Source organism: Amblyomma maculatum, chromosome 1, assembly GCF_055883805.1.
Source record: "Amblyomma maculatum isolate TAMU_Amacu chromosome 1, ASM5588380v1, whole genome shotgun sequence".
NCBI lineage: Eukaryota > Metazoa > Arthropoda > Arachnida > Ixodida > Ixodidae > Amblyomma > Amblyomma maculatum.
Genome location: NC_139344.1, coordinates 335889522 through 335913658, shown reverse-complemented (window position 1 = coordinate 335913658; position 24137 = coordinate 335889522). Strand labels below are relative to the sequence as shown.

At 47.8% G+C, this 24137-nt stretch overlaps 1 protein-coding gene across 6 annotated transcripts in view; it reads left to right on the top strand.

Moving 5' to 3' along the window:
• The window catches only part of Dys (Dystrophin), a 517227-nt gene that overhangs the window by 340517 nt on the left and 152573 nt on the right, over window positions 1-24137 (top strand). For 5 of the 6 annotated variants that reach the window (XM_084587908.1, XM_084587892.1, XM_084587911.1 and 2 more), the window contains one exon: window positions 15601-15681. The exons of the other annotated variant lie outside the window; for it this stretch is intronic. In XM_084587908.1, coding sequence (XP_084444034.1) covers window positions 15601-15681 — 81 coding nt within the window. The remainder of the gene's footprint in view (window positions 1-15600; window positions 15682-24137) is intronic. 6 annotated transcript variants of the gene reach the window in all.

Genomic DNA, 24137 nt, shown 5'->3' with positions numbered 1-24137 from the left:
TTTTTTTTTTTTTTTTTTTACCCCGCGACTTCTGCGGGAAAGCCACAAGCGATAGTGTTACTGGCGGCGAGGGAGAGCGGAGGATGATGATTAGGTAGGCTTTAGAAGCAAAAATGCCGCCTCCAGTGGTTAATGCGGCTACGCCTAATCTCGCAATCTTTTGTCTGCAAAAACGGCGCGCGTTTTATTTTCTATTTTTTTTTTATCTTTCCTGCGCCGCTGCCTTTTTCCTTTCGCTTAAGGGACAGGGTGGAGGGGGGGGGGGCGCACTGTTTCGGGATATTAGGCCCCACTTGGTAGTCGAGCGCGTCGCGGTTTATCAAAATAACTGCACAGCCGGGGTTTAAGCACGCGAGTGTGAACGGTATTTTTGAGCGGTGCGCTTTTTTCGCCGATATTGCGTCGCGAAAGCAAAACTCTCCCAACTCGTGCGAGAACTCGCGACAATGTTTCTAGTTTCTCCGTCGTAATTAAAGTGAAATGGAGGAGGAGCGATAGACGAAAGGGAGAAACAAAAAAAGAACGCATCTATTATGGCTGCGCAAAGCGCTCTTGGCGCTCCTGAGTAAAATAAATTTGTGGCCCAAGCTTACGTGCCTCTGGCCGCAGGAGGAAAAAATTCCAGATGCAGGGGAAAATATAGCCATAGCCAAGGCCGCCGACTAAACAGACTTCCCAAACTCGATGGTCCATTCGTCACCTTCACTTTTTTTTCTTTTTTTTTGTATCTGCAAGGTTTTTTACTTTATTTCGCGCCTCTATTCGGCCTCGAAGTAAGGCTCCGGGTTAGTCCTTGTTTAAAACTCGTTACACACTAAATATCGCGGCGAAATTCTCCGAGGTCCCGCGAGGCCGTTACTTCGCATGGGTTGTGTCGTTTTTCTTGCTCTACACCGGAATCGTGATCTTTAATGCAACAGCGAAACAATTTGTAACTACCAACCTGTTTTTTTTTTCTTCTCGTTATTATTATCCAGGTAAGTTATGAGAACGTCAGCATTTAATGCTGAAGTTGGGAAGGAAGTTTGGGCTCTCCCGGTAAATTTATGACTTCGTGCTGAAACGGGGTGTCCGCGGAATTTAAGCGGACCTTTTGCTGCTCTTAAAGGGTGCTTGAATATTTTAGGTCGCTTTCGTTTTTTTTTTCTTTGTTCTTGCATTCGCAAGGTAAACTGTAACGTTGTGGGAGATTTTGAAAATGTATTTTTGCTCGTTATTTATCATCAGCGTGAATCTTGGTTTTATTGTTTTTTGGCGCGCGTAACTCCCTGTTGGTTCTCGAGCGTGGAAAGCTGTTACTCACTAGGTAAGCGGCAGGTCCTCTGGTGCGCTGATTTTTCTTTGGCTTGAGCTCAGGTATCTTTACTTACGTAAAAGAGGACTTCTTTCTGCAGTAAGTAGAAGAGTTTTACTTCTGCGTTTGCGGAGCTTTTTCAGCTAGTGAGTACTTCCTCGCACTCCATATTGAGTTTCTGTTGGATTCAGAAATAGCTGCTTTATCCTTTTAAGAAGCCGTAACAAGCCGAGTCATAAATCACCAAGCTCCATGGACTTCACGAACGCATTGGAACAAGGGGAGCTGCTCTGTTGCTTTGCGCTGTATATTTCTTTTAATGCGAAAGCATTTCATGACTAATGGGTGGCTTGACTTCGGTGTGTGACCGCGAGATGTCTACAGGAGGTAACGACTGTGACTAACGTTAACCAAGTAATTAACAGTAGATCATTAACGATACCGAGATAGTGATATCAACGCAATGCACACATTACTAGGCATACTCATGATTATGGTAATGAGACTAGAAAAAACTGACAGGGTAACCCAATGGGAATTTAGGTCAACATTTATGGTATTAATATGACGTCGTCCTATTAGATAGTTACTTATAAGATATTGCTTGTTAATGAAATGGTACTGGGCAGCGAAACGTGGAACGTGGTCATAAGGAGCTACGTATGGAACTCGTAAAGCTTTCGCACTTCCTCACGCTGTGTGACTTAAGGGCACCCCTGTAATTTTTACTTTTATTCTGCATGTGTTCGCATTTTCACAAATTAGTCCTGTTATTTATTTTTTTTTTTCTCGACGGTTGTTCCTGCTCCTCTTCTCTTATTGCCCATGTCCAAATATTCTGTGTCCTGTCAGTAAGCGCTTCAAGGCTAGTTCTAAAACATCTTACAGCGGGCGCAATATATATTATAGTTTCAACGCGAGCCGCAGCTCGCTTTTCGTCGGCCTTAAAGTTGGCAGTTGTTTATCGCTCCCTACAGGATGACCTTCAGCACCCCCCCCCCCCCCCCGCGCGTTTTCGTTCAAAAATAAGCGCATCTGTGAGCGGAATAGCAGAGTTGCCAACGCTTGTCAGCTGTCACAACTCGTCTGCATGTTTGCAAATTGCTTGGATAGTCCGTGCTCATGGCTCAGTCGCGGCAGTGTTCATCCGAAAAGGAGGAAGCGTCTCCAGTTCCCTCGCGGATGTTTACGAATGTTCGTGTCTGCCGAAGCCCGAACAGGAAACGAAGCTTACCGGGAGACAAACTGCATGCAGTGCATCGTCCGCACACCGCATCCCACCGTGGTCGATAAGAGTGGATGCGCTAAATGTCACGGGGAGTTGAGTACGAGTATCGGCGCTTCACTGTGAGACACGCTCGTGAAACGCAGGGGACTTTGCTGACAGCGTAGTGCGAGCTACAAGCGCTTGAGGATGGCGCACTTGTGCGCGGTGTCGTCGTCGCGTTTATATAGCTTTCACGCCACTGATCCACAAAAGACGTTTGTCTTTCCCCCACTGTTGATCTCCTTCTCCCTCTCTGCCCTGACTGCGAACAAGTTGTGGGATAGATAATTTGCTGGCGCGGCGGAATCTGGCGACGACCTGGCGTCGGAACAAAAGAGTCGCAAAGCGAACGCGTAGGTGTGCTGAGAAGCGGGTAGAGGGGTCGCGTTGGAATGGATCGCGACGTCGCCTCTTTCGCCGTGCGTGGCCAGAATTAACTTCCCCCTGTCGCTTGAAATGTATTTTTCTTCTTTTTTTTTTTCTTTCTAGCCGTCGTTTCCGCTCTAGCGCAAATGCTGCTCAAACAAAGCGCCGGGTTGGCGAGCGATTTCGCCTCCGTGGAAAACCGCGGCCTCATACCCGGGCCTGGAGAGGTGCGCGCTTCACGGCGGTGCTTCCTTCCGCCACATTTCGCTCGCTTCACTCTTTCCTGTTTGTTTTGTTCGGATTTCAAATTTGCGAACGATTCTGTGCAGTCTTTCCTCTGATGTAAAAAAAAAAAAAAAAGGAAATAAGGCGTAGTTCACGTCGTGCGGAGCGAGAGAAAAAGAAAAAAAAAGAATAAATATTTATTAAAAAAATGCCACGCTGTTCTCGGTTCTTTGCGCTGTGCTGCCATTTGTTCGCGCGCTTCCGGCATCAGTCAACGGGTAATCCCCGTCTCCAGCCACCGTCTCAGCGGCCGAGCGCGGACGCGGTGTATATAACGCTCAGATATACACTGCACCTTCGCGTTCCCGCGTCTCTATATTTTCCTTGAAATAATGCCTACCTATTCATGTAGGACCCCCCCCCCCCCCCCCCCCCGCCCTCCCTTCTCTTCCAAATTCTTTCTCCTTTTCCGCATCTGTGTCTTTCTCCTTTCACCGGCAGACCGCGCATTATTCTGTCGTGCTGTATTCCTTTCTTCCTTCCCTGTGCAGTACTTTCAAGCGCGCTCGCATTGCCAGTGTTTTTGATTTCGTGTTTCTATTCGTGTGCTTTATAGCGCCCACCACTGGCGCACTCGTGATGTCCCTTTAAGCGCGCCGCCAGCGTAACATAGCACCTCGCGTTTTCGCTATCTTAGCACTCTCTGGGAGAAAATTTGCATGTTTCGCCGGCTGCTCGCTTTCAAAAATAACACAAAGAAAGTGAGAGGCAGAGAGGAATTGTTCGTGCCGCTTCTTCGCGTTGGCTTCGCACCTCGTTTCTTTCCTTTCTTTATTTTTCTTTTTGGGGAGCGTGTTTATGGCTTTGCGGTGGCGGGCCCGTCGTCGTTGCCGCAGATACGGTCGCCGTTTCGTGGGCGTGTATTTGTCGGCGTTGGGAAAACGCGCTGGCGGACAGGCTCTCCAGTTTTAATCTGGCGTTGGTCGACGCCTTCCGGATGTATATGGGACGTCTTCCGGATGTATATGGGACGCCTTCTAGCTGCGCGGTAAATGGAAGTCGCGGGAAACGAATTCTGGTCTGTCGTAAGTGAGGAAAGATAAGAATAGAATGCAACCTCTCCAAAGTGGTGTTAACTCACACGTTAGAGACGCGAATGCGTTTGCAGCAAGTTTTTTGTAGGCTTTTATGTTTCTTCCATTCTTTTCTGAGCGTTAGTCGCTGAAAGGATGGTTAGGGGACTTCGTAAACTCTATGCGGCATGTCGCGTAGGAGAGATATAGTCAGGCTGAAATGCCAGCTTTTTCTCTCAACCTTTCTCTTCGTATGATGCTTTGAAGTTAACGGCATTATCATCATCATCATCATCACCATCATGATCATCAGAATCGCGTTGGCTGCGTAGTATCTTGTCTCAGTGGAACGGTGCAGTGTTACGGAGCCCCCTGTAGTTAACGTCAAGTAATCACTCGCACCACTTACTGTTTGTGCATGCACGAGAATGGAGCGTGATGTAAGGTACGCGTTGGGGATGATGATTCTATTTTAATTGCGTAAGAGGGAAGCTTAATTTGCCGGAGAGTGCCACTGCTGGCATAATGCGATGGCTTGATCTCATGTGATCTCATGTAAGGATGGTTTGCACGACTCATTGTTCAGGAGCAGTAATCTGAAACAATAAAAGATGAGGTAAAAATATGAAATGAGAAAGGCTGTTTGTCCAGGCTGCCTCACTGCTGCTCTCCGCCTAGTTGGGTGTGCGCTGATTAACGAGTACAGGCACACCGTACAGCCACGGGGCGGTGTTGTACGTTTACTTGGGAGCTCTGTAATTAGCTGACGCCGGCTATTGCATTAGCACCGACTCGTGGTTTTAGCGAGACGTATAGTTAGGGCCACGTACTGAGGCGCCGGACAGACGTACCCCAGTGTGAGGTGCCACTTCTGTTCGAGGTAGTTTTCAGCTAGTATAAGCATTACAGGCTTAGCAGAGAAATGTACGCACTTCCTAACTCGAGACTCAATAATAAAGAGGAGGAAAATATGCTTTATTAACTGCAAGTGAGTATCCTGGTATAAGGGACACTCCACGCAAGAAGGGTCAGTCAGCCTTTTTTTCTTTCTTTTTTTTTTTTTTTTTTTCGTGACGAAGTGAGTTGTATAGGCTTATTTTTTTAGAGGTTACGAATGCAACCTTTCACGGTATATGTCGCTTTCACGGTATGTGCAACTCGGTGCTTGAATCAGACTTTTACCATTCATCACTTGGCTCCCAAGTACGTACGTACGTAAGCTTATGCAATGTACTGCCTCACCTAATGTGACCTGCTTTGGTCGTTAGTTTAGTGAAATGAGCACAGCATAACACTGTGGAGATCCTTTGATGGACCCTGTTCGAAGCTTTACTCTTTTGACTGGGAGCTAGGTGCGCAAGTTAGATAAATTTAAACTACTGGGTTTAATGTCCAACGCTGACACGTGTACTATGAGGGACGCAGTTATGGCGGCCCCTTAAATTATTGTAGACCAATTTAGCCTCACGCTCAAACTAAACAGCACACGGAGGCTTTTGTGTGCGTGCGTGTGTGTGTGTGTGTGTGTGTGTGTGTGTGTGTGTGTGTGTGTGTGTGTGTGTGTGTGTGTGTGTGTGTGTGTGTGTGTGTGTGTGTGTGTGTGTGTGTGTGTGTGTGTGTGTGTGTGTGTGTGTGTGTGTGTGTGTGTGTGGTGTGTGTGTGTGTTTCGTCTCTTTTGAAACGTGTGAGTGCTGCGGCCAGGGTCGAAACCGTGACCTTGGGATCGGCAGCTGAACGCCGACTGCAACCGTACCGAGACGCCGCGGAGAGTACATACGTTTTCATAATATTCCTGCAGCATCTTGTTGCAGGTCAAAATAAGCGCAGATGCACTTTTGAAGAAAAAGTGCATCTCGATCACGTCTTCAGAAGACGGAAAATCAGGAAGTGATTCGTGCGTGACGTGAGTTCACTTTTCTGCTTTTTATTTTAATCTTTATTTATTTATTTATTTTATTTGATACATACTGCTAACCTCCTTGCGGAGGTTGTTGCAGGTTTGGGGTATAAAATGAAAGCACAAAATGACAAATGTTGACAGTGCACACATGCTAACTTTTTACACAATTCTATATGGCAGTGTCTTGCAGACAGTGTCGTTCAGTGCGGAGAATATATGTGTATATATATATATATATATATATATATATATATATATATATATATATATATATATATATATATATATATATATATATATATATATATATATATATATATATATATATTAATGTATATCATTTTCACGTATGTTTTGTGTGAAATTTGGCTAAAAGAAAACCCTAACCAGTATTGAGGGAATAAGAACCAAACGTTTCTCGGTTTTTCCAAACTGCCGGAGGGAATTCGGCAAGTTGTGATTTTCGGTTTTAACGAAGTGAAACTTCGGTTTTGACGTAGAAGTAGCTGCCCTTCTTCCTGCAGGTCTCCAGCTGTCGTTATCAATCCTGGTTGGGCACCGAGCAAAGCTTAAATAATGACTACTGGGCGACTGCTGTTCGTCACAATCCCGACCTATAGCTTAGTATACGCCTTCCTTGCGCACTTGTCCTTCTCTTCCCACTTTTCTCGGGGACAGCTCGCGAATATGGTTTGCCGCCCGGACTAAGCCATCCGTTCCAATCCGGATTTTTGCGGCGGAAGAAGACACGACGCGCCGTCAGTTACCGCACGTTGAGTTCGCGCGCGCAGCTTCGATATATATATATATATATATCGGCGTGATTCGAAATGTCGCTACCTCCTTTTGCCCCTGCATGTCGGCGAATGTGTATATCTAAGAGAACACACTGTTTCGGAAATAACTCAGGCTTGGAGAGCAGCGGGTTTGGCGTGTCTCACTTGGTTGTAACTCGTTTCGACGGGTGCCCCCTCCGTTTTTTTTCTTCCGGAAATGGTTTGCGGACGTCATTTCCTTTTTAGCGCCGTTGTATCCCCCGCCCTACATGTCCTGCTGTTTCCGGGCGGTGGTTTTGGTCTTTTTAGGTTCCTGCTCGGTCTCATTTATCCAGACAAAGACGCGCCGCTCTTTGGTGTACGTACGACGGTCGCGCGTGTTTCTCGAAGCCGAAACTAAAATCATTTTTTTGCTGCTGGGGCTTGAACGCCATGGGTTTGTTTTTCTTGTTCCCTTTGCTCCTGAGCAGTCCCTGCCTGTTAAGTGGGCTGTGCGTTGGCGAACTACGCCGTCTCTTTATTCGTGCTGACAGACAGAGACCCAGTGTACTGAACGGGCGCACCTTTTTCTGCCATTTCGATGTCACGTTCCCGTCGCGCGCTTATTATTGGCGGCTGGCATAGAAGGTTCTTTGCTCGTTGTGTTGAACTGCCTTTTCGAGTTAGCGTGCGGCAGACATTTCGATTGCTGCAAATTTCGCAGGTGTGTCGGTCGGCTGAGGTTTTTAGTTTTTATGTGCTGGGAGGACTAGGCTTGCGGATTACTGCCGACAAATGGTAATCCCTGCTCGCAGCGACGCGTTCGGCTACCGACACCATCATGGACGTGGAGTCGAATTCCGTTTGTTACTCTCTCTCTTTTGGCACTAACAACGTGACGAAGTTTTTTCATGGTAACCACAGGCGCTGCCGCAGTGGACATCGTAACAGAAAACTCTTTTTTTCACGTGCCTCCCACATGCTGGGTGGTTGTGATCCGCAGGGGATATTTGGAGACATCAGAGTAGTAGGCACTTTTGAGTACGTACTCACGCGCCATCTGTGGTCGTACGGTCCAGGTCGGCCAATGGGCTTGGGATCATTCACTTCGATTTCTTGGGTGCGCGTGTATGTGTATACGGTTGATCATTTCCTTTGCAGTCGTTTGTTCACCGTCGGATATCCTGAACGACTCCCACAACTGTACGTTTCTGAATTATAGTGAAACTGAGAAGCCGGAATCCTACACCTCACTTTACGCTCGTATCTCTGGACTCTTCCGGAAGGTGATTCAGATTGCTTTGAAAATACAGTAAGTGCGCTTAGGCGTGCGTTAGGGTCACCAGCCTCGACTGCAGCTCTCTTGCGCCTAGTGCACTTCGAAGGAGCGGCTGTGGTATTGGACTTCCCTACCGTATTTGTGCTGTTCGATAATATCGTCGATGTCATTGTAAGGCATGACATGAGATTCTGACTTTTGTACCATGCCTTCTTGCTGGCACTGCATTTCCGCATGTGAACTTTCCTATTAAGTGCCGTAAGCTCGTTGATTGATATTTTTGTTTTCCCAACCGCCACGACTGAGCCGAAACGAGCCAAGACGTCGTGCAGCCAGTGCGCTTTTCCTTGGTACTTCGAAATGGACCATTTCTGGTCGCGGCGTTTTCCATGGCGATTTTCTGTTCTGTGCAGGAGCTCTCACTGCGTTAGGAGCTCCATGTGAAAAGAGAGAGAGAGAGAGAGAGAGAGAGAGAGAGAGAGGAGAGAGAGAGTGAGAGGAGAGAGAGAGAGAGAGAGAGAGAGAGAGAGAGAGAGAGAGAGAGAGAGAGAGGGGGGGGGGGGGTGTAGGTCAGGGCGAATAATTAGGGAGGGCGCTTCAAGCTTCCTGCAGGTAACAATGGCGGAGGCTCAAAGCGGCTTAGTACTCCGTCGCGTGGCATTATTTCACTAAGCTGTCTCTGTTCGTCGATAGCGACAAGCGGGTTAACCTTTTTCGCTCGCCAAGAGTGCGCTGAAAGGGAAAAATAAATTCACAGGGACACCTGATTGTAGTATGTGTTGGCAATGCTTTAGAATTTATTGTCACCTTTGCATCGTGTTTTTGTGTTTTCTTTCATAGTTGTGCTTGCGCACCCTTACACGTCCGTTTGCGCACAACTAGACATTTCTTCTTCTCATCCGGCTTGTACTTGGACGTTTCCCCCAAGTTACTTACAGGCGGCGATATGGTGCGCATTGAAGGCACGCCGAAACGTATACTAGATGCGTATTCCGGTCTTATGACGTCGCTTCCCTCCAGCTTATGGGCGAACTTTAATACCTACGACATTATTTTTCCTGACCAGGCTCCGAACTCTGTTTCATTAGCAAAGTGCTCTACTTTGCTTGTATGTAATGTACCACTGGAAAATAGCCGGAGTTGTAGATAAGACAGAACATTGCTCTATTGTTGAGGTTGTTTTGGTCTTTATTATTATTTTTTTTTAACCACTGCACGAATGCCCTAGTGTTACAACTTGGGCTAGCTGGGGAAACATTGTGGGAGCCACCCAACGCGAGGCAAACGAGTCCAGACTCGGTGAGATCTCTGACCGACCGAGGAACCGGCGCAGGAACTCTATCGTGGCGCTTGTCGTTTTCATTGCCCAAGGATATGATCTAACGCGCCGTGAAGTTCGCCCGCTTTCTCATCAAGGACTCGGGTAAGATCCCAGTTGCGAGTATGTGTCGCTATGGTCAAAGCAGGCGTGCTGGGCTCGGCGATGGGGATGAAGAGGTTCTGCCGATCCGCCGTCTCGCTGCTGTGTTCTGGCCAGCATATATCGATCAGAGCGACAGCACTACGACCACCAGCACCAGCGACTTCCACGGCGAGAAAGAGAGAGAGAGTATGCGGAGGACGTGCGGATGTTCTCTGCACTCGAGGAGCGTATCGGGAACGAGAAGGGAACGGAGGAGGGGGAGTATGTGGGAGCAGCGATGAAGACACGAAGCAGCCCGTAATCTATCGGCAGTTTCTGCTGCGACGCGTCGTTGTATTGTGTAGTTGTCTGCCCTCCGTAGAGCCTCAGGGCTAGGCCTTCTTTCTCCGCACCTCTCTCTCTCTCTCTTGGCGGATTGAGATGGTATATAACCCTCGTTTCTTGTGCCCCTTTCGCTCACCCTCTCTCTGTTCGGACAACTTTCTGCTCCACAAGCTGTCTCTGTGCCTTAAAAGACTCGCAACCACTCCAAAGATGGGCGCTTCGGTCGTTATTTTCCTTTTCTTTCCCCTCCGTTCGTTTTATTTTTCCCCTTTGCCTTTTTTTTTTTCTTTTCGAACTCAACCGACCGCACGAGTATGAGAAGCGCAACTTTTGAAGGAGTTCTATGACGTCCACACTCGGGTCGCAACACTTGACAAACTTTCTTTTTCTTATTTTTGCTTTTTGGTGCGGTGTTTTGTCGTGTGTAGTTTTGTAGCAAAAAAATGAACGGTTGTTTGGAACGTCGGTGATGCAACAGGAGCAGAGATGCGTCAGACAGTTGTCGGATTAAAAATCTAGCTGCTAGACTAACCGGCTTATTAAATACGTTTGCTTAATTCTCCTATTTTCTAGTCTCAGCCAATACCTCTGCTACGGAGCCGCAGAATTAACCGAAAGACCATGTTTAACATTTCTGGTTCATCTTCGCTGATACACTATGGAATAGTTTTCGCTCGGGAGCGAATCGCACACGGCTTCTTTTCTGTAGGCAACCGAGAGAGGGAGGATTTCTTACCGAAAAAGAAGATATGCGAGAGTCTAACTACATGTCAGTTAGCCTGTCTGTAATGGGCGTCAGTCAGAAAGTGAAAAGGCTGTCGGAACAGAGTGAAGGGGAAATTGATGGATTGCATCGAGCGTTTTATTAGCTTTGGTTTAGGGCTGTAACTGAGGGCTTGATATATATGTACTAGTTGACAGGTGGCCGGCGTCGCCGCGGAGAAAGAGATTCTTGTCATATACTGGTTCCATATTACTACTGTCCGCACACTGGTGGAAATGGCGACATATAAAGGTTGCCAGCGCAAGAGGCACATGTAGGAAGAGCGCTAAATTTGGTAGTGTCCACGCGTTATTGATGCTCAGTTAAGCACATTGCTGACGTAGGTGAGACCCCCAGGTGGTCTAAATTTCCGGAGCCCTCCACTACGGCGTCTCTCGTAGCCTGAGTCGCTTTGGGACGTTAAACCCCACAAACCAACCCAACCCAACCCATCCTGGTTTAGTGGTCTGCTGTCGTTTTACATCTGCACACACATGAAGCGCATGCGCACACTCGTCAATAATTCGCGTGCGCTCGTTCTCGTGCCGGCAAGTAATGTCTGTTCAAATTTTTTCGTAACCGTCGCTACCGTCGCGGCTGCGTCCGCTTTAGGGTTTGTCTCTCTTCCCATTCACTTGCGATCAGCCCGCAGATCCGTCAACCCTCCTCGTTCGTTCGGTCTGCGACGGTTGCGGACGCGCTCTGCCTGACATGGTTCTCGTCGTTTCTCTTCCGGGGCAGCAGCGTACGTGGGCCGAACGCGCTGGCTCGAGGCGCCCGTGGCCCGATCGCCTATGGCACAGGAGAGCGTGGTGTTGGTCGATTGCTTCCGCCACGGTTCCTTCCGCCTGCCGTCGATCTCTCCGCGCCGCCTGGCTTTTTGCCTGCGTGTTGCACTGCATGAGCTTGTATACGCCCGTGCCACGATCAACGGACGTCTCAAAACCCTGTAGAGGATACCAACTATAGGTGCGGGCCTAGTTAGTAGGCGTGATGGTGACAACTTCTGGTGGTCTTTCTATTATAAAATGAGGAGGGGGGGGGGGGGGGATGAATTGTGGCTTGTTAACAAAATATTTGCTGCGAAGAAGGAAGGATAGTTGGGATATACACCTTTCGGAATGACGCATGGCAAACCGCAAGGCATGACTCGGCTGTAATTGTGCCCCTTGGGAACGCATGACGAGTCGCGGATTAATAAAATGAAACTGGAGGGGCTACTCATCCAGGCGTTATTTCATCAACGAACTCTGCAGCGGCGCCTGAAATTCTTTTGCTTTTCTTAACAAAGCTGCTGGGATGGTGGCTTTCAATTGAGACAGTCTCTTCACTGTAGGTTCAATACGCTTTCCATCCATGATGTTTTCCCATGACGTTCCCGTGATGAGTTAGGTATGCACAGAAGGCACTCAGGATAGAGAATGGCATGACAAGTTGCTAAAGACCGCATTAACACTTCTCACGCGACAAAACACTCTCGTCATCCCTCCCAAACCGGATGCGCTAAGGTCATACACTCATGCGGGGCAGCAGCATTCAAGGCAAACGCAGATTTTGCAGAGGCACAGGGGGTACCAGCTAATACGTCGATCGTCCTCGTCACCAGGGTCCGTAATCACCGTTTAATGTTCGTGTTCTTACTTTCTCAAAGTCTCAATTATGCACTAGAAAATTCGCTCGAAAAAGGCAGTTTAAAAACGAATTACAGGAAACGTCTGAGAATGTAACCTAGCCTTGCGCTGCCCGGAACGTTTTGTGTTCCTCGACTGCTCCGCTAATGGAAGCTGGCAGCCAAGGAGCTTCATTTTAACTGCTCCACGTCGATGACTTATTTGCCTTTGCTTCCTTTCTTTTCTCTATCACTACGCGCAGCTCCATTAAACGCCCGAGTGATAGAATGCGTGCCCCGTTCATTCACGGGCTGACGCGCTCGCTTCCCTGCCCTGCACCGCGAACATGATTGATGGACGTTTACCCTCGACTCCCGCCGCCTTTGCGCCTCATTTCTTATGGAGCGCCAGGAAGAAGTGGCGGCGGAAGCTTCTTCATTCTTACCAACCTCCGCACGTTTCTTCATTTTCGGCGTGGGCCCATATGATAATCCACGCCTTGAGCGCCCTGATCAGCAAAAGTAAACGCGGCTTCCTTTTTGCAGGATTTCTTTCAAGCTGCCAACGCTCGTGTGGGGTGTACGTATTACCCTCCCTTTTTTCCTATCGCTCTCTCCCATCTTCCTATTCATTTTCCTTTCTTCTTCTCCTGTATCAACTCCTGTATCAATGATATTCGCTTTTCCAGTTTATTGTCAAATTCTCCTTCACAGCACGCGTTGAAAGGTTAAGGGCGTCGCTCACTTTGGAACGAGGATTGATTGAAATAAATGTACCTCGCCGAGCAAACACCGGATACGCTATTCGTCTTTCTGCCGCACGACTTTTCTGCCGAGCGTATCAGTTCTATGCGCGTGGTTTGTTTCTTTGTGTTCTGCACGTTAATATTATTATTCTCTCCCCCCCCCCCCCCCCCTCCCCCCCGCCCCGAAGGTGTTATACAGCGCGTCACTTCCACTCCAGCCTGGACGGAGACATTCTCACTTGTTCGCCGGGTTTGGCACTTAATAGAACGAATGACTTTCCTTCGTCCGAGGTGAATCGAGCGTTCGCGCATTTGCGAACAGACTCAGAATATAAGCGGGCGAAAGGAGGATATTGAGACGAATGCGTTTGCCTAATGCTATGCTCCTTGTGAGGAGTCAAGTCGTTCTCGAGCGTGCTGATTGCTGCTCGGCGCGAATGTGGCGGCACAAAAGGGCTAGCCGGTATCTCCAGTGGCGTAATTGATCACCACGACGGGCGTATAATGTTGGTCTTGTATGTGTCGTTTATATGTTCCACCGCCGGAGTGGTTCTCAAGTATTCTGGTTGGCTGCTCCGACCACAATTTTGAGATCCGGCGGGCTTGGTGGTGGTTTGCGTAATAACGTCAATGCGAAACTTACCTTCGTGTTCTAGCGTTTCCTTACCTTCTTTTTTTTTTTTTTCTTCTCATGTTCAGTGATGGCATCGTTAGCGGTGGTTTTGCTTCGGTAGCAGTTTTGTCCGCCCCTTCAGAGATTTTTCACTGCGTATATTGATTCGTTTAATTTTTGGAAGTCTTTAACAGTTTGCTCCGGCTCCGTGGCTCTGACGTCTAGTTCTGAATGTTTCCTCATGGTCGTGAAAAAGGGTGTCGGGACGTCCGTTCACCTTTGACTGAGAAAAGCGCCGTATTGCTTCCTCTTCTTCTTTTTTCTCAACCTGTTTCGCTTTCCCCCATGACGCAGTACATGCTTCCAACGCCAGGGTGAGTTGCAGGCACTGAACCTCATCCTAACGTGCGCACACTGAATTATAAGCATTCATTTCGGCGTATTGTCGAAGTCCGGTGGAGGCTAAACATCCCGCATTGTTTTTCAGTTTGACTACGCGTTTGAGAATTTCGCTCGGATTCGGCTGACAGATGCGCGTGAAATATTGCACGCTGTCATCATTTATCCGCTTTGATTTGTAGAGTGCTTATGTTTTCGCTCTTAATGGAGTGACCAGAACGTAGTTAAGTAGATATACGGCACCAAGCATGTAGTGACACTGTCTGTTGTCTTCGTCCTTTGTTTCCTTTCTTTATTATTTTTTTTTTTGTGATACCTTCGTTTCCTTCCGGCCTTGGTTTCGTTCTTTATTTCTTTTATGTGCGTATTTTGTAAAGGCGTTGCCTTCCGTGTGCATTCGTTTTAAGAATGTGTTCGTTTTAAGGCATGGTATCATTTCCGTGTTGCTTGTTCACTTTTTATTTTAGCAGATTGCTGGAGTATGCTAGTTGTGAAAGACGTGTTACCGCCCTCTCTCACGAACACCGACACCTCGTGTTTTTTTTTTTTTTCGCAATTTCGGCCGTTGCTGATTATTTTCTAGCAATACCCGTGGATGTCTTGGAAATTCGTGCCCCCCCCCCCCCCCCCCCCTTTTTTTTTTTCCGGATACCTACGAAACAGGCTTGAGAGATTTAACTTTATTCCCATAGTCTGCATTTCCTTCAATCTATTCACTAGTGAGCGGAAACAATTCTATGCCCTTCTGTACCTGTGTTAGGGCGAGGCTAACTGTAATTACTGAATCTGGTTTAAGGTTGCGGTCAAGTAAAACTCGCCAAAAGAGCAGCGTTTGAGCTTTAGGTTAAAGAGAGGGTACTGCGCGCCTTGCGGGTTTGTTTACAGGATTTCGCAGTGAGATGAAATTAAGGTTTTATTGTCATTTAACCATAACTTAGCAAATGTTTAGTTCATCCCTTAATTTGTATGTCCATCTAGGTAGCACAGCCTAGGAAGTTTTTTACCTAAATGTTTGTTTCCGTACTGAGCACTGAGCAGTAGTACTTTTCTCTTGCTGCTCTTTTGATTAGAAACTAAGACTAAAGAATAAAAGCTAATGGAGAAAAGCAGAAAGGCGATAAAGATACAATCGCGCTAGTCATAAATTGAATCGCTCGGCGCAACTTGTTTGTAAGCTTGTGATGTTCTGAGCAAGGAATGTGCTTTCCGAGCCGAGAGAACCCGACTGCAAGGCGTAAGCGCTACAGCACCGCAACCAGTAATCTTTAAGAGCGCACTCGAAAAGCTTTTGCTACTCTTTGAGTCGCTCAGTACCGACGCTGCCTCGAGGTTTATCGTTCACGCGTTGCGAGACTGGTAGTTGTGTGAGCGGCAGATTAGATAACTTTAGTCGTCCTCCCAGCCGGGTATAGACGCTGTGGAAGGAGCGAGGTTTCTTCTGTGCCCAAGTCTTAAAACATCTTTTTGCACCTTATAATCTCCTTTCCGCCCCTCTCCCTTTGCTCTACTTTGCTAACTCTCTGCCTTTTCCCCACTAACGGGGGCTGTTGGCTTCCGCGTACAGAAAGCGTTTCTGGACGGACACGAAATCTCGTCAGAGGACGAACACAGAAGGCTTCAAAATTGTGTTCGCTACGCCTTGCTGGTAAGTTCGCCCGGGCGGTGTTGCAGAAATTCAACTCGCCTACTTGCCCTTTTTTTTTCTTTTATTTTTAACCTTGGTTATCTTTGTTCGTCTTGGTTCTCGGTTGTTTACGTAACGTTGGCTTGTCATCCCTCGTTTTTCGCACCACTCAAACTTACCCAAACGCGCCTTCTTTGAACTTCATCCGGACAGTTAATTCGTCATGTCAAAACCATGCAGCCTTTGTAAAAGGCTGTGACTGCCGTGAGCCGGTCAGAGGTTCGCGACTGCCTGACGCGCCTTTATTCTGAGCAGTCATGAAAGCGAACACTATACACGTCACTGAGGGCTAGTTACGAAGTGCTGTTAGGTTCATTGAAGTGCAAGAATTCCGTCCCCTGATTGGTCGGCGCTTCTATAGCTTAACACAGCGCTGTACCGTTTCAAACGAGACCGCATAGAACTATTCTTTTTTTTTTTTTTTTTTTGCATTACGTGTTTGTAAATGCCTGCCCTGTTTCCCTCATTGCGTTTGACGTTACGGAACGGTGGTTGTTAAACGAAACATTGAGTCGTGTTTCGGTTTCGTCTGCGAGGCGTGTGCCGTTGCTTGGGAGCATTGCATACTCGCAGATGGTTATGACAGCCATCGATTTGAGAGGCGGATTCCACGCAAAGTACTTCTGGCGATCTCTCGAGTCCGCCTCTCCGCTTTCCTGTGCTTGCGGCGAGTAGCTGCGTGTTAACCGCTTATTCTCTTCTTCTGCGCGCGTACTAAAAACGCTGTGTACGTGTGTCCTTATGGGTAGCAAATCGATCGCACTTAAGGAATGGGTGGCATAGAAACAGCGTATTCTGCGTCGCGATGCCTGGTGACTATCGAAACATAGGACATCGCCAATAACGACGCCGTTATTTGAGAAGGCGCATTTCGTTTAGATTAGCCACTGTGAACACTGCCGCAGCGCTCGTGTGTAATATCGAAAGGAACGACTTCGAAGCTACGGGATCACAACCATACGGTAGCCTCTCCAGACTTTTTTTGCTGCTGTTGTTTTTAACTGAAGACACGGCATGCCGCCTCTAGTTACTGTAGTGCTAGTTTCGCGGCGTATCGGTGCGTTAGGCTGTCGTCGTCGTCCGTGGCACGCTGCTGTACGATAACACAGTGTGGGATGGCGCCTCCACTCTTAGCGAAACAACACCCAAATTGGAGGAAATAGCTTGTCATCTATAGTGCACATTCATAAGGAGGCTTTATTTGCTCCGCTATTTATAAAGTAGTATTGGAAAACACTTATGGCACCGTGGTGATTGTGCATCCTCAGTCAGGCTCATTTTCACGTCATGTGACCCGTGACATGCAACATGGTGTCATGTGACCCTGCGTCGCGGGCTCTTTTTGCCGTCTGCAAGCGTGGCGGCGGCTTAGGCGGAGCGGGCAGAAGTCAGCTGGGTTGGTTGGCTGTTATCGCGAATGAAGCGATGAAGCGATTTCACGTTACAAGTGTGCCAAAAGTGCTGCAACTGAACTTCACTTCAGTTTTCAGGATAACCATGCTGTAGTTCATGAAATGTCGGAACACTGATTAAATTCGAGCGCCACTCAGTTTTTCTTTTTTTTTTTTCCCCGCCATAATGGCATACATAACGAATAAAGGGACGGAAAAGAAAAAAAAAAAATAAGGCTGTGAGAATGAAGCGTAAGCATGGGTTCTGGAGGGGTGACGGTGCGAGCTTAGGTCAGGTATCGTGGGATCGCGCTCGATGCCTTAGATCAGAGAGGGCAGTTTAGTCTATTGCAAAGTGACAACAATCCGAGCTCTTGCACGGCGGCGGTGTTTCGTAAAGCTGTAAAAAGCAGGCTACGAGCTAGCGACGATGACAACCAATTGGACGCGCCACTTTCTGCCATTTTATATGACACGACTGACCAGCTAAGTTAACCAGTAACCAGTAACAGTTAACCAGTAACAGTTAAGCAGAGGAGCAGATGAGAATAATCTCGTTTTCCCCCTATATTGATGCTGTAACCCTTCCCACGCGTGCAGATTGAAAAACTACGTTAATAATTTCAACTCCTACTGGGTATTGGTGTTGATTCTTGTTTATTCGATTTTCGCTCCGCTGCGCGCCTCACATAGTTATGCGCACCTTCGTCGACCTTTACCTTTGTGACTGTGGCAATACTGTCAGTGGCTGTACCGCTGCTTTGTGGTACTTGCTATGCATCGTTACAGCGAAGTGCTTTGGTTCGACACAGCAGATATCTGCCATTTTGCCCTTGGTCGTTGAAACAATGAAAGAAAGTTATAAGCTCTGACTGCTGCTCAGTGAGTAACATGTTGGCTCATTAATCTGACACCTCAAATCCTTTTCCGTTACGAGGTGGCAACTTTATACTTAACCGCGGGTTGTTTTAGGCGAGCATGGCTGCAAAATCCAGGCTTTTCTCTCTTTTGTTTATGCGCTAAATTTTGTTTACACTTACCAAATTGTAGCTTTGCCTTCATCGAGTTACCATCCTCGCTGGTTGCTTAATGACTTCTTCTTTCTGTCTCTCTCAACGGCTAAAATTATGAGCCGGTCATTGAGCTCGCTTGGCGATGTCCGAAATCAATTGTGCAAAGTGGCTTCCAGTATTCCGTTGCCCGTACTGCGTGTCATCTTTTGCCACTGCCTACACGAAGCGTGCTTTGTTTTCCTTTCCTACATCTGTCTGCCTGTCTGTCCGCTCGTCCTTTTCGGTGCTTTTCTTTTTACTTCTGTGTACCAAAAAAAAAAAAGAATACAAAGAGAAACTGTCGCAGCCGTTATTTTTTTTTTACTCTTTCTCGTTTTATCTCCGTAGCCTCTGTCTGCGGTGGACAGGCGCGTCCTTTCTTTTCTTTTCTAGCTGTTCGCTTTCGACCTGTTTTCAGCTCGTTCTTTTGTGAATTCCACGCGCGTGGTCATAAATAATGACCGGCTATGGGCTTCGAACTGCTGTTGGGTGCTTGCGTCGGAACAGGAAAAAGAAAAGTCTAGATCAGAAGTGAATCACGTGGCCAGCAGATACGCCTTCTTTGGGAAACAAACAAAAAGAAAAGGCAGCGAAACGGCGAGTGGAGCTCGGGACACCGGGCCCCATGTGTCCGCACCTATCCGGAGCGGAAGCGTATCGTTTTTCAAATAGCGTGATCGGCAATGACCGAGAATGGCGGCGGTCCATTCTGGGCTCGGTTCGCTTGTTGCCACAATCAAGCGCCGCTCTCTGTTGTTTTCTGCCGCCATTTTCTCTCACACGAATTCCCCTTACTTGCTTCGCAACTGATATATGTCGGTTTGTTTGTTCGTGACGAAATGCGGCGCAGTAATAATGCCGGTGGTGTGTATATAAAATGGTATTGTGGCCGATGTGTGCAGCGTGGTAAGAGACAGTAATGGGGCGGATGCGAGCATGGACGTGGGCTTCCGATGCGGAATCTGAGTCTGCGCGCGCATATCGCACAACGAACAACCACAGCCAGCTTCTTCTCTTGCAACTCTACGAGAAGGCCTATACGGAATAACTGCGCGGTCAAAATAGGGCCATCATTGGAGCATGCTTCGGTGTTAGAAAGTTTCTTACTCATTATCTGACAAAAAAAAAAAAAAATGAAGAAACAATCATTGTTTCCTGGGCTCGTATTCCGAGTTTGCGTCGTTATCGAAGTGTCGCTATATCTCACGTGACCTCGAGTCATCTGATTGGTCGAAACGCCAGAACTGGGTGTTGCCACTACGGAACCGGAAGAGGTGGCAACATCCGGTTCCGGCGTTTCCACCAATCAGATGACTCGCGGTCTGGGAGATAGCGACACTTCGATAGCGATGCAAACGCGGAATACGGGCCCTGGGTTTGTTTACAGGAGGGCGCCTTTCACGCACGCCGGCGCGTTCGTGGTTAAAATGGGCCTTTATGTCGGATGCCCTTGCACATAATGGGATAGCCTGCGCGTGCATAATTAAGTATGTGTGAGGTAATAAAGGCATAAATTATGGTAATAGTGATTAATCGAGTGGAAGAGTGGATGTCAGTTGACGAGTGAGCGTTAACGGGCTTACTGCTCTTGTTACAACTGCTTAAAAACATCGTAATTGGCGCAGCTATTGCACGTATGTGCTCAGAGAAATTTTTCTTTTTTTGTGTGTGTGTGTGTGCAAGCAGCTTCACTTCCAGTCTAGGCACCAAAGGTGCACCTTTCTGTCATGGGAGCTTCGAGCGGCAGCAGCGCCATCACGAAGAGTGGGTGGGAAAACGTGTCGCTCTGGTGGGGTCGGTGGTTGCAGCGGGCGGAGAGCGCCACATGAGTGCCCCTTCTCCCACTGCTGCTCTCTCCTTGCCCTCGCTTTAGCCAAATTGCGCCCGCGTCGCGATTTGTAGTCACGTCTCCGGAACCTTCTCCTTTGACGCTGTACTGCTGCCCTGACCCGGGTCGCATCTGCCGCGTTTCTGGATCTTCGAGCAGCGTTTTAGGCCTAGCCCTGCCCCTCTATCCCCTCACCCACACTCCTTCCCGCAACACTTTTTTTCTTTTATACCGTAAGCTTTTTTTTTTTACTCTTTATTGGTTGTATGTATTTCCCGTAGGGTGGTTTGTGTGTGTGACAGCGCGTCAATTTGTGTCTGTGTGGCGTTTCCCCGTGTTTCTCGACTCGCGTGATGGCGTAGTTCTCTGTATGTTAACGCTTTCTCGCAGCGTTTTCCTGGGTTTGTGCGCGCCTTTTTGTGTGCACTTTGAGGGAAAAGGGCAGGTTGACCCCCGCCTCACTCCCTCCCTATCGCCTTCCCGTTATGTTTACGGTTCTGTGATCTCTTGTGCTTTTGGAATTGCCGCGTGCATTTAATCTTGCCCGATGGGACACGTAACGGCGCTCCATGTTTGGTTTTTATGTGTTGTTTCGTTTCATGTTGCGTCTGTCGTTGGCTGCTCTCATATTTGGTTTTCTTGTCGCGCAGTTTTTAGAGCGTTATCTAATCGTGTATGTGCTATACATAGTTTGAAGGGGTTCCACAAAAAGAAAAAAAAAACAATGCTGAGGTACTTTAGGCTGGTAAAGGTTGCAGAAACGAAGTTTGTCTTGAGATGGCCCTCTGGAATGAGTGCATGCACACGCGTCACTCACACGCACCCGACCAATCACTCAGCCACCCTTTCCCACGCCCAAAAACAAATAAAAATGAGATAAGCGTAGGAGGCTATATAGTCGATGTTTTTTACATGGCTGCCCTTCAATTAAAATAAAATTTGTCGCTCGCGCTGCTCTGTGCAGACTTGTTCTTCGTTTTGCGTCGTTCATTTTTATTTTTGTACCACCGGGCACGGCTCCACTTGAGCACACTCTCCCTCTCTCTCTCTCTCCCTCTCGCTATTATTCCTGCGAACGGCTGGCCCGTAATGAACATCGACCGCTGTCGGCTGTTAATCAAAACTGTCGACTAGGGCTGCTTTCTTGTCTTCGCTCCTCCCTTTCGCCGCTGCGCTTCGACGTTCGCGCCTCCACGCCGTCAATCTTGAGCTATTGAGAGGTCGCTTTTTTTTTTTTTTTTTGTCTTTTTCATCGTCGTTTAGACAGGCGCTGCTTGCTTGTCTGTCCCCATGGTAAATATTTCGTTTACGTCGGAAACCGTTTTTTCTTTTATCCCAGTTTTCTTGTCGTAATTTAGGTCTTACTACATCTTACGTCATCGCTTACGTCATTGCTGATGGAATGTGTATACGTGCTCGTGCATGGTTAAGAAAGGATTTTGCCCCAAGGCGCCCGCTATTTTGGGTCGCAAAGTAAAAATGTCACTCAAGGGTTGAAGCACGATGCCTATGCGCTGCCTATGTCGTTGAGCATGCTTTTATTGATCTCATTAGAAGAAATTACGTTAGCTCTGTAACGAATAATGGGGCATGGAGGCTGCTGCGAAAGTGTTTGGTGCTTCTGTGCCTTATTACTCGCGATGTCGCGTATCGTCAGACAGTTAGAGGAAACTTAAGAAACGTAATTTACGTGGGCGTGGGTGTACGCGGGGTAATGGTATACGTGCTCGACCTCGGTATTGGCGCGCCTGTTAATCTCAAAGTTTACGACCTTGGACACTCTTTCTCCGCTGCTGGAACCGGTGAAAGAGTACACGGGAAGGGCTGGTTCTTTTTCTAACCGATAAAGTTCGCTGTTACTGGTATCGGTTAGTTAGCCTTTCAGCGTGACGCCTGTATTGGGGCGTTTTCGTAAAGATCCACCCACTGACACCAGCTTTACATGCTTGTGAAATTGCACGCCGTCGAGTCTTTTTAATAACCGGGAACGGGCTGTACCTACCTTGCGACGATTTGTATTGACGGCCGCGGTCTCTATCAAATAGCAGTTTCGTCATTTAATTCGGTTCCTTCCTTTTATTCATTACATGCGGGTCTGTTCTTAATTGGTGTGTAGTTGCTTGACCCAGAACCATACGCTGCATTTTTCTGTACTGCTTGCCTAAGCCTAAAGCGGAACTTGTTGAAAGTTCAGCACTCATTCTCTCTTGAGAGATACAAAGTCTCCCCGACCCTACCCCTAAAAAAATGAATAAAAAATAAATAAATAAAAAAACGGAAACGTCGAAGGCACAGGAACTGAGGATCGGTCTGATGGGACCGCGGCAATGCTCTAGTTCAGTGTCCTTCCCCCCTTTTGGATCTATCTTTAAGAGGGAAGCACCCATCGTCATTTAATCTGCCCGTTTTAATCGGCTCTTGCGCTGCGTTTCTTCTTTTCCTCGTGATCATTATTATTATTATTGCTAGTGTAGTCCTGACCGCCATTTCTAGACCGTCCGTAGAGCGTTCGTTCCTTCTATGTGCGTCTCCTTCTTTTTGTTTCTTTGGCATGGTCCATTTCGAACCATTTTCACCGCGTCCTAATGGCTCGTCTTAGCTCCGGGTTCCGGTGGGAAAGGTCAGTAATTCCCTGTGGCTTGCGAGAAGTGCATTAGATTTTTCTCGGGGGCGTTATAAGGAATTCGCTGGCCTCGCCAGCTCGGTGGGTCTCTTCGATGGATGTTTCTCTATTTATCCTATGATTATATTTTTCTCCATGGGACTGGCGTCTTGCTCTCTGTCCCGTTCTCTTCCTTAAGTGCTCCGAGGAGGAGACGTGTCCCAACTATACTACTACGGTATTCTATGAGGGAATTGGCGAAGGAAATAGCAGAAAAGATAGGTCAAGCCGGCTTACAGTCGGTAGGGCAACCATTAGGGCACCCCGCTCGCTCTCGCTGTCTTTATTTTGCCCACTCTTCGTGAGGCCTGCGCCCGCGGAGAAGCGGCGACCGCTGTTTTCGCGCGCCTTCTTAGTGGTGCTCGAGATGCGCCCGTACACGCGTGCTGCGCTCATTCGTGTTCGACTTTCAACTGTTTCCTTTCCGTTGTTGTTGACGACTGCCGATGGAGTGGTGCGTTGTTTAAACATACACGCTGGTTCGGCGACGCTCCTGCTATCATTTTGTCAGTAATACTCATGTTGACCGCCTTTATCCTATGACGAAATTGCTCATAATGTGATTATGCGTGGTTTGTTTAAAAAAAAAAAGAAAAACATTTCTATCTTTCTTTGTGTGTGTGAACAGCTTGGGTATCTGTTTGTTTTCTGCTTTCCTGTGCTCTGTATAAATGTGAGTTCTGTAGGTCCTATGCTGCAGTGTCTCAGCTAGTGGTTTGGCGCACAGTCGACTGTTGAGCCCGAGGACGTGTATTCGATCCCTGCCTCAGTGGCCGTGTTTTCGCTGTAGGCAAAACGCTACGCGCCCGTGTACCGTGCAATGTCAGTGCATTTTAGGAATCTAAATTTTGAGGTTTTAACGGGAGACAAATATGTTTTCCCCGCTTAGTCGCGGCTGAATGTCAAACCGCTGCCCTCATCCCGTGATCAAGCCTGCTATCAGCGCGCGCCGACCACGGTGGGCTGTGCTCTTGGGAACAAAGAAACAACACGTGCTGACGCCAGTCAGGCGTTTATTGCTCTAATACCAACAACGCCAACTTGCAATGAAATATATGCTGAGGAATTGAGGTCGCCTGACTCATCGGCGATGTTGCGAGCAAATATTCGCCCACGCTTGTGCAAGGGATATACTCCGAAGCCGGACGGCGCGCATTCGCGCGCGTCGAGTTCCCGATGTCGAAGAGAGAGTCTCCTCCCCGCGTTCCTAGCAGTCAGTTGCGCTCATGCTGCCGCGATGCGGGCTCCATCTCTCAATAGTTAAAGTAACCACCGCGCAATCCCTGTAGTTAAATTATCTACGCGGGCTTTGCGGGGAAGGCGACCTTAGAGGGGACGATGCGAGGTCAGTCCCCACTATATTCATCCGGAGTTCACCACTACGGCGTTCCTTATAGTCTATGCTGCTTTGGGATGCTAAACATTATATATAACAGCGGTTCTGTAGAACAATTTAATTATTACTACTTAACACCGAACCTCGT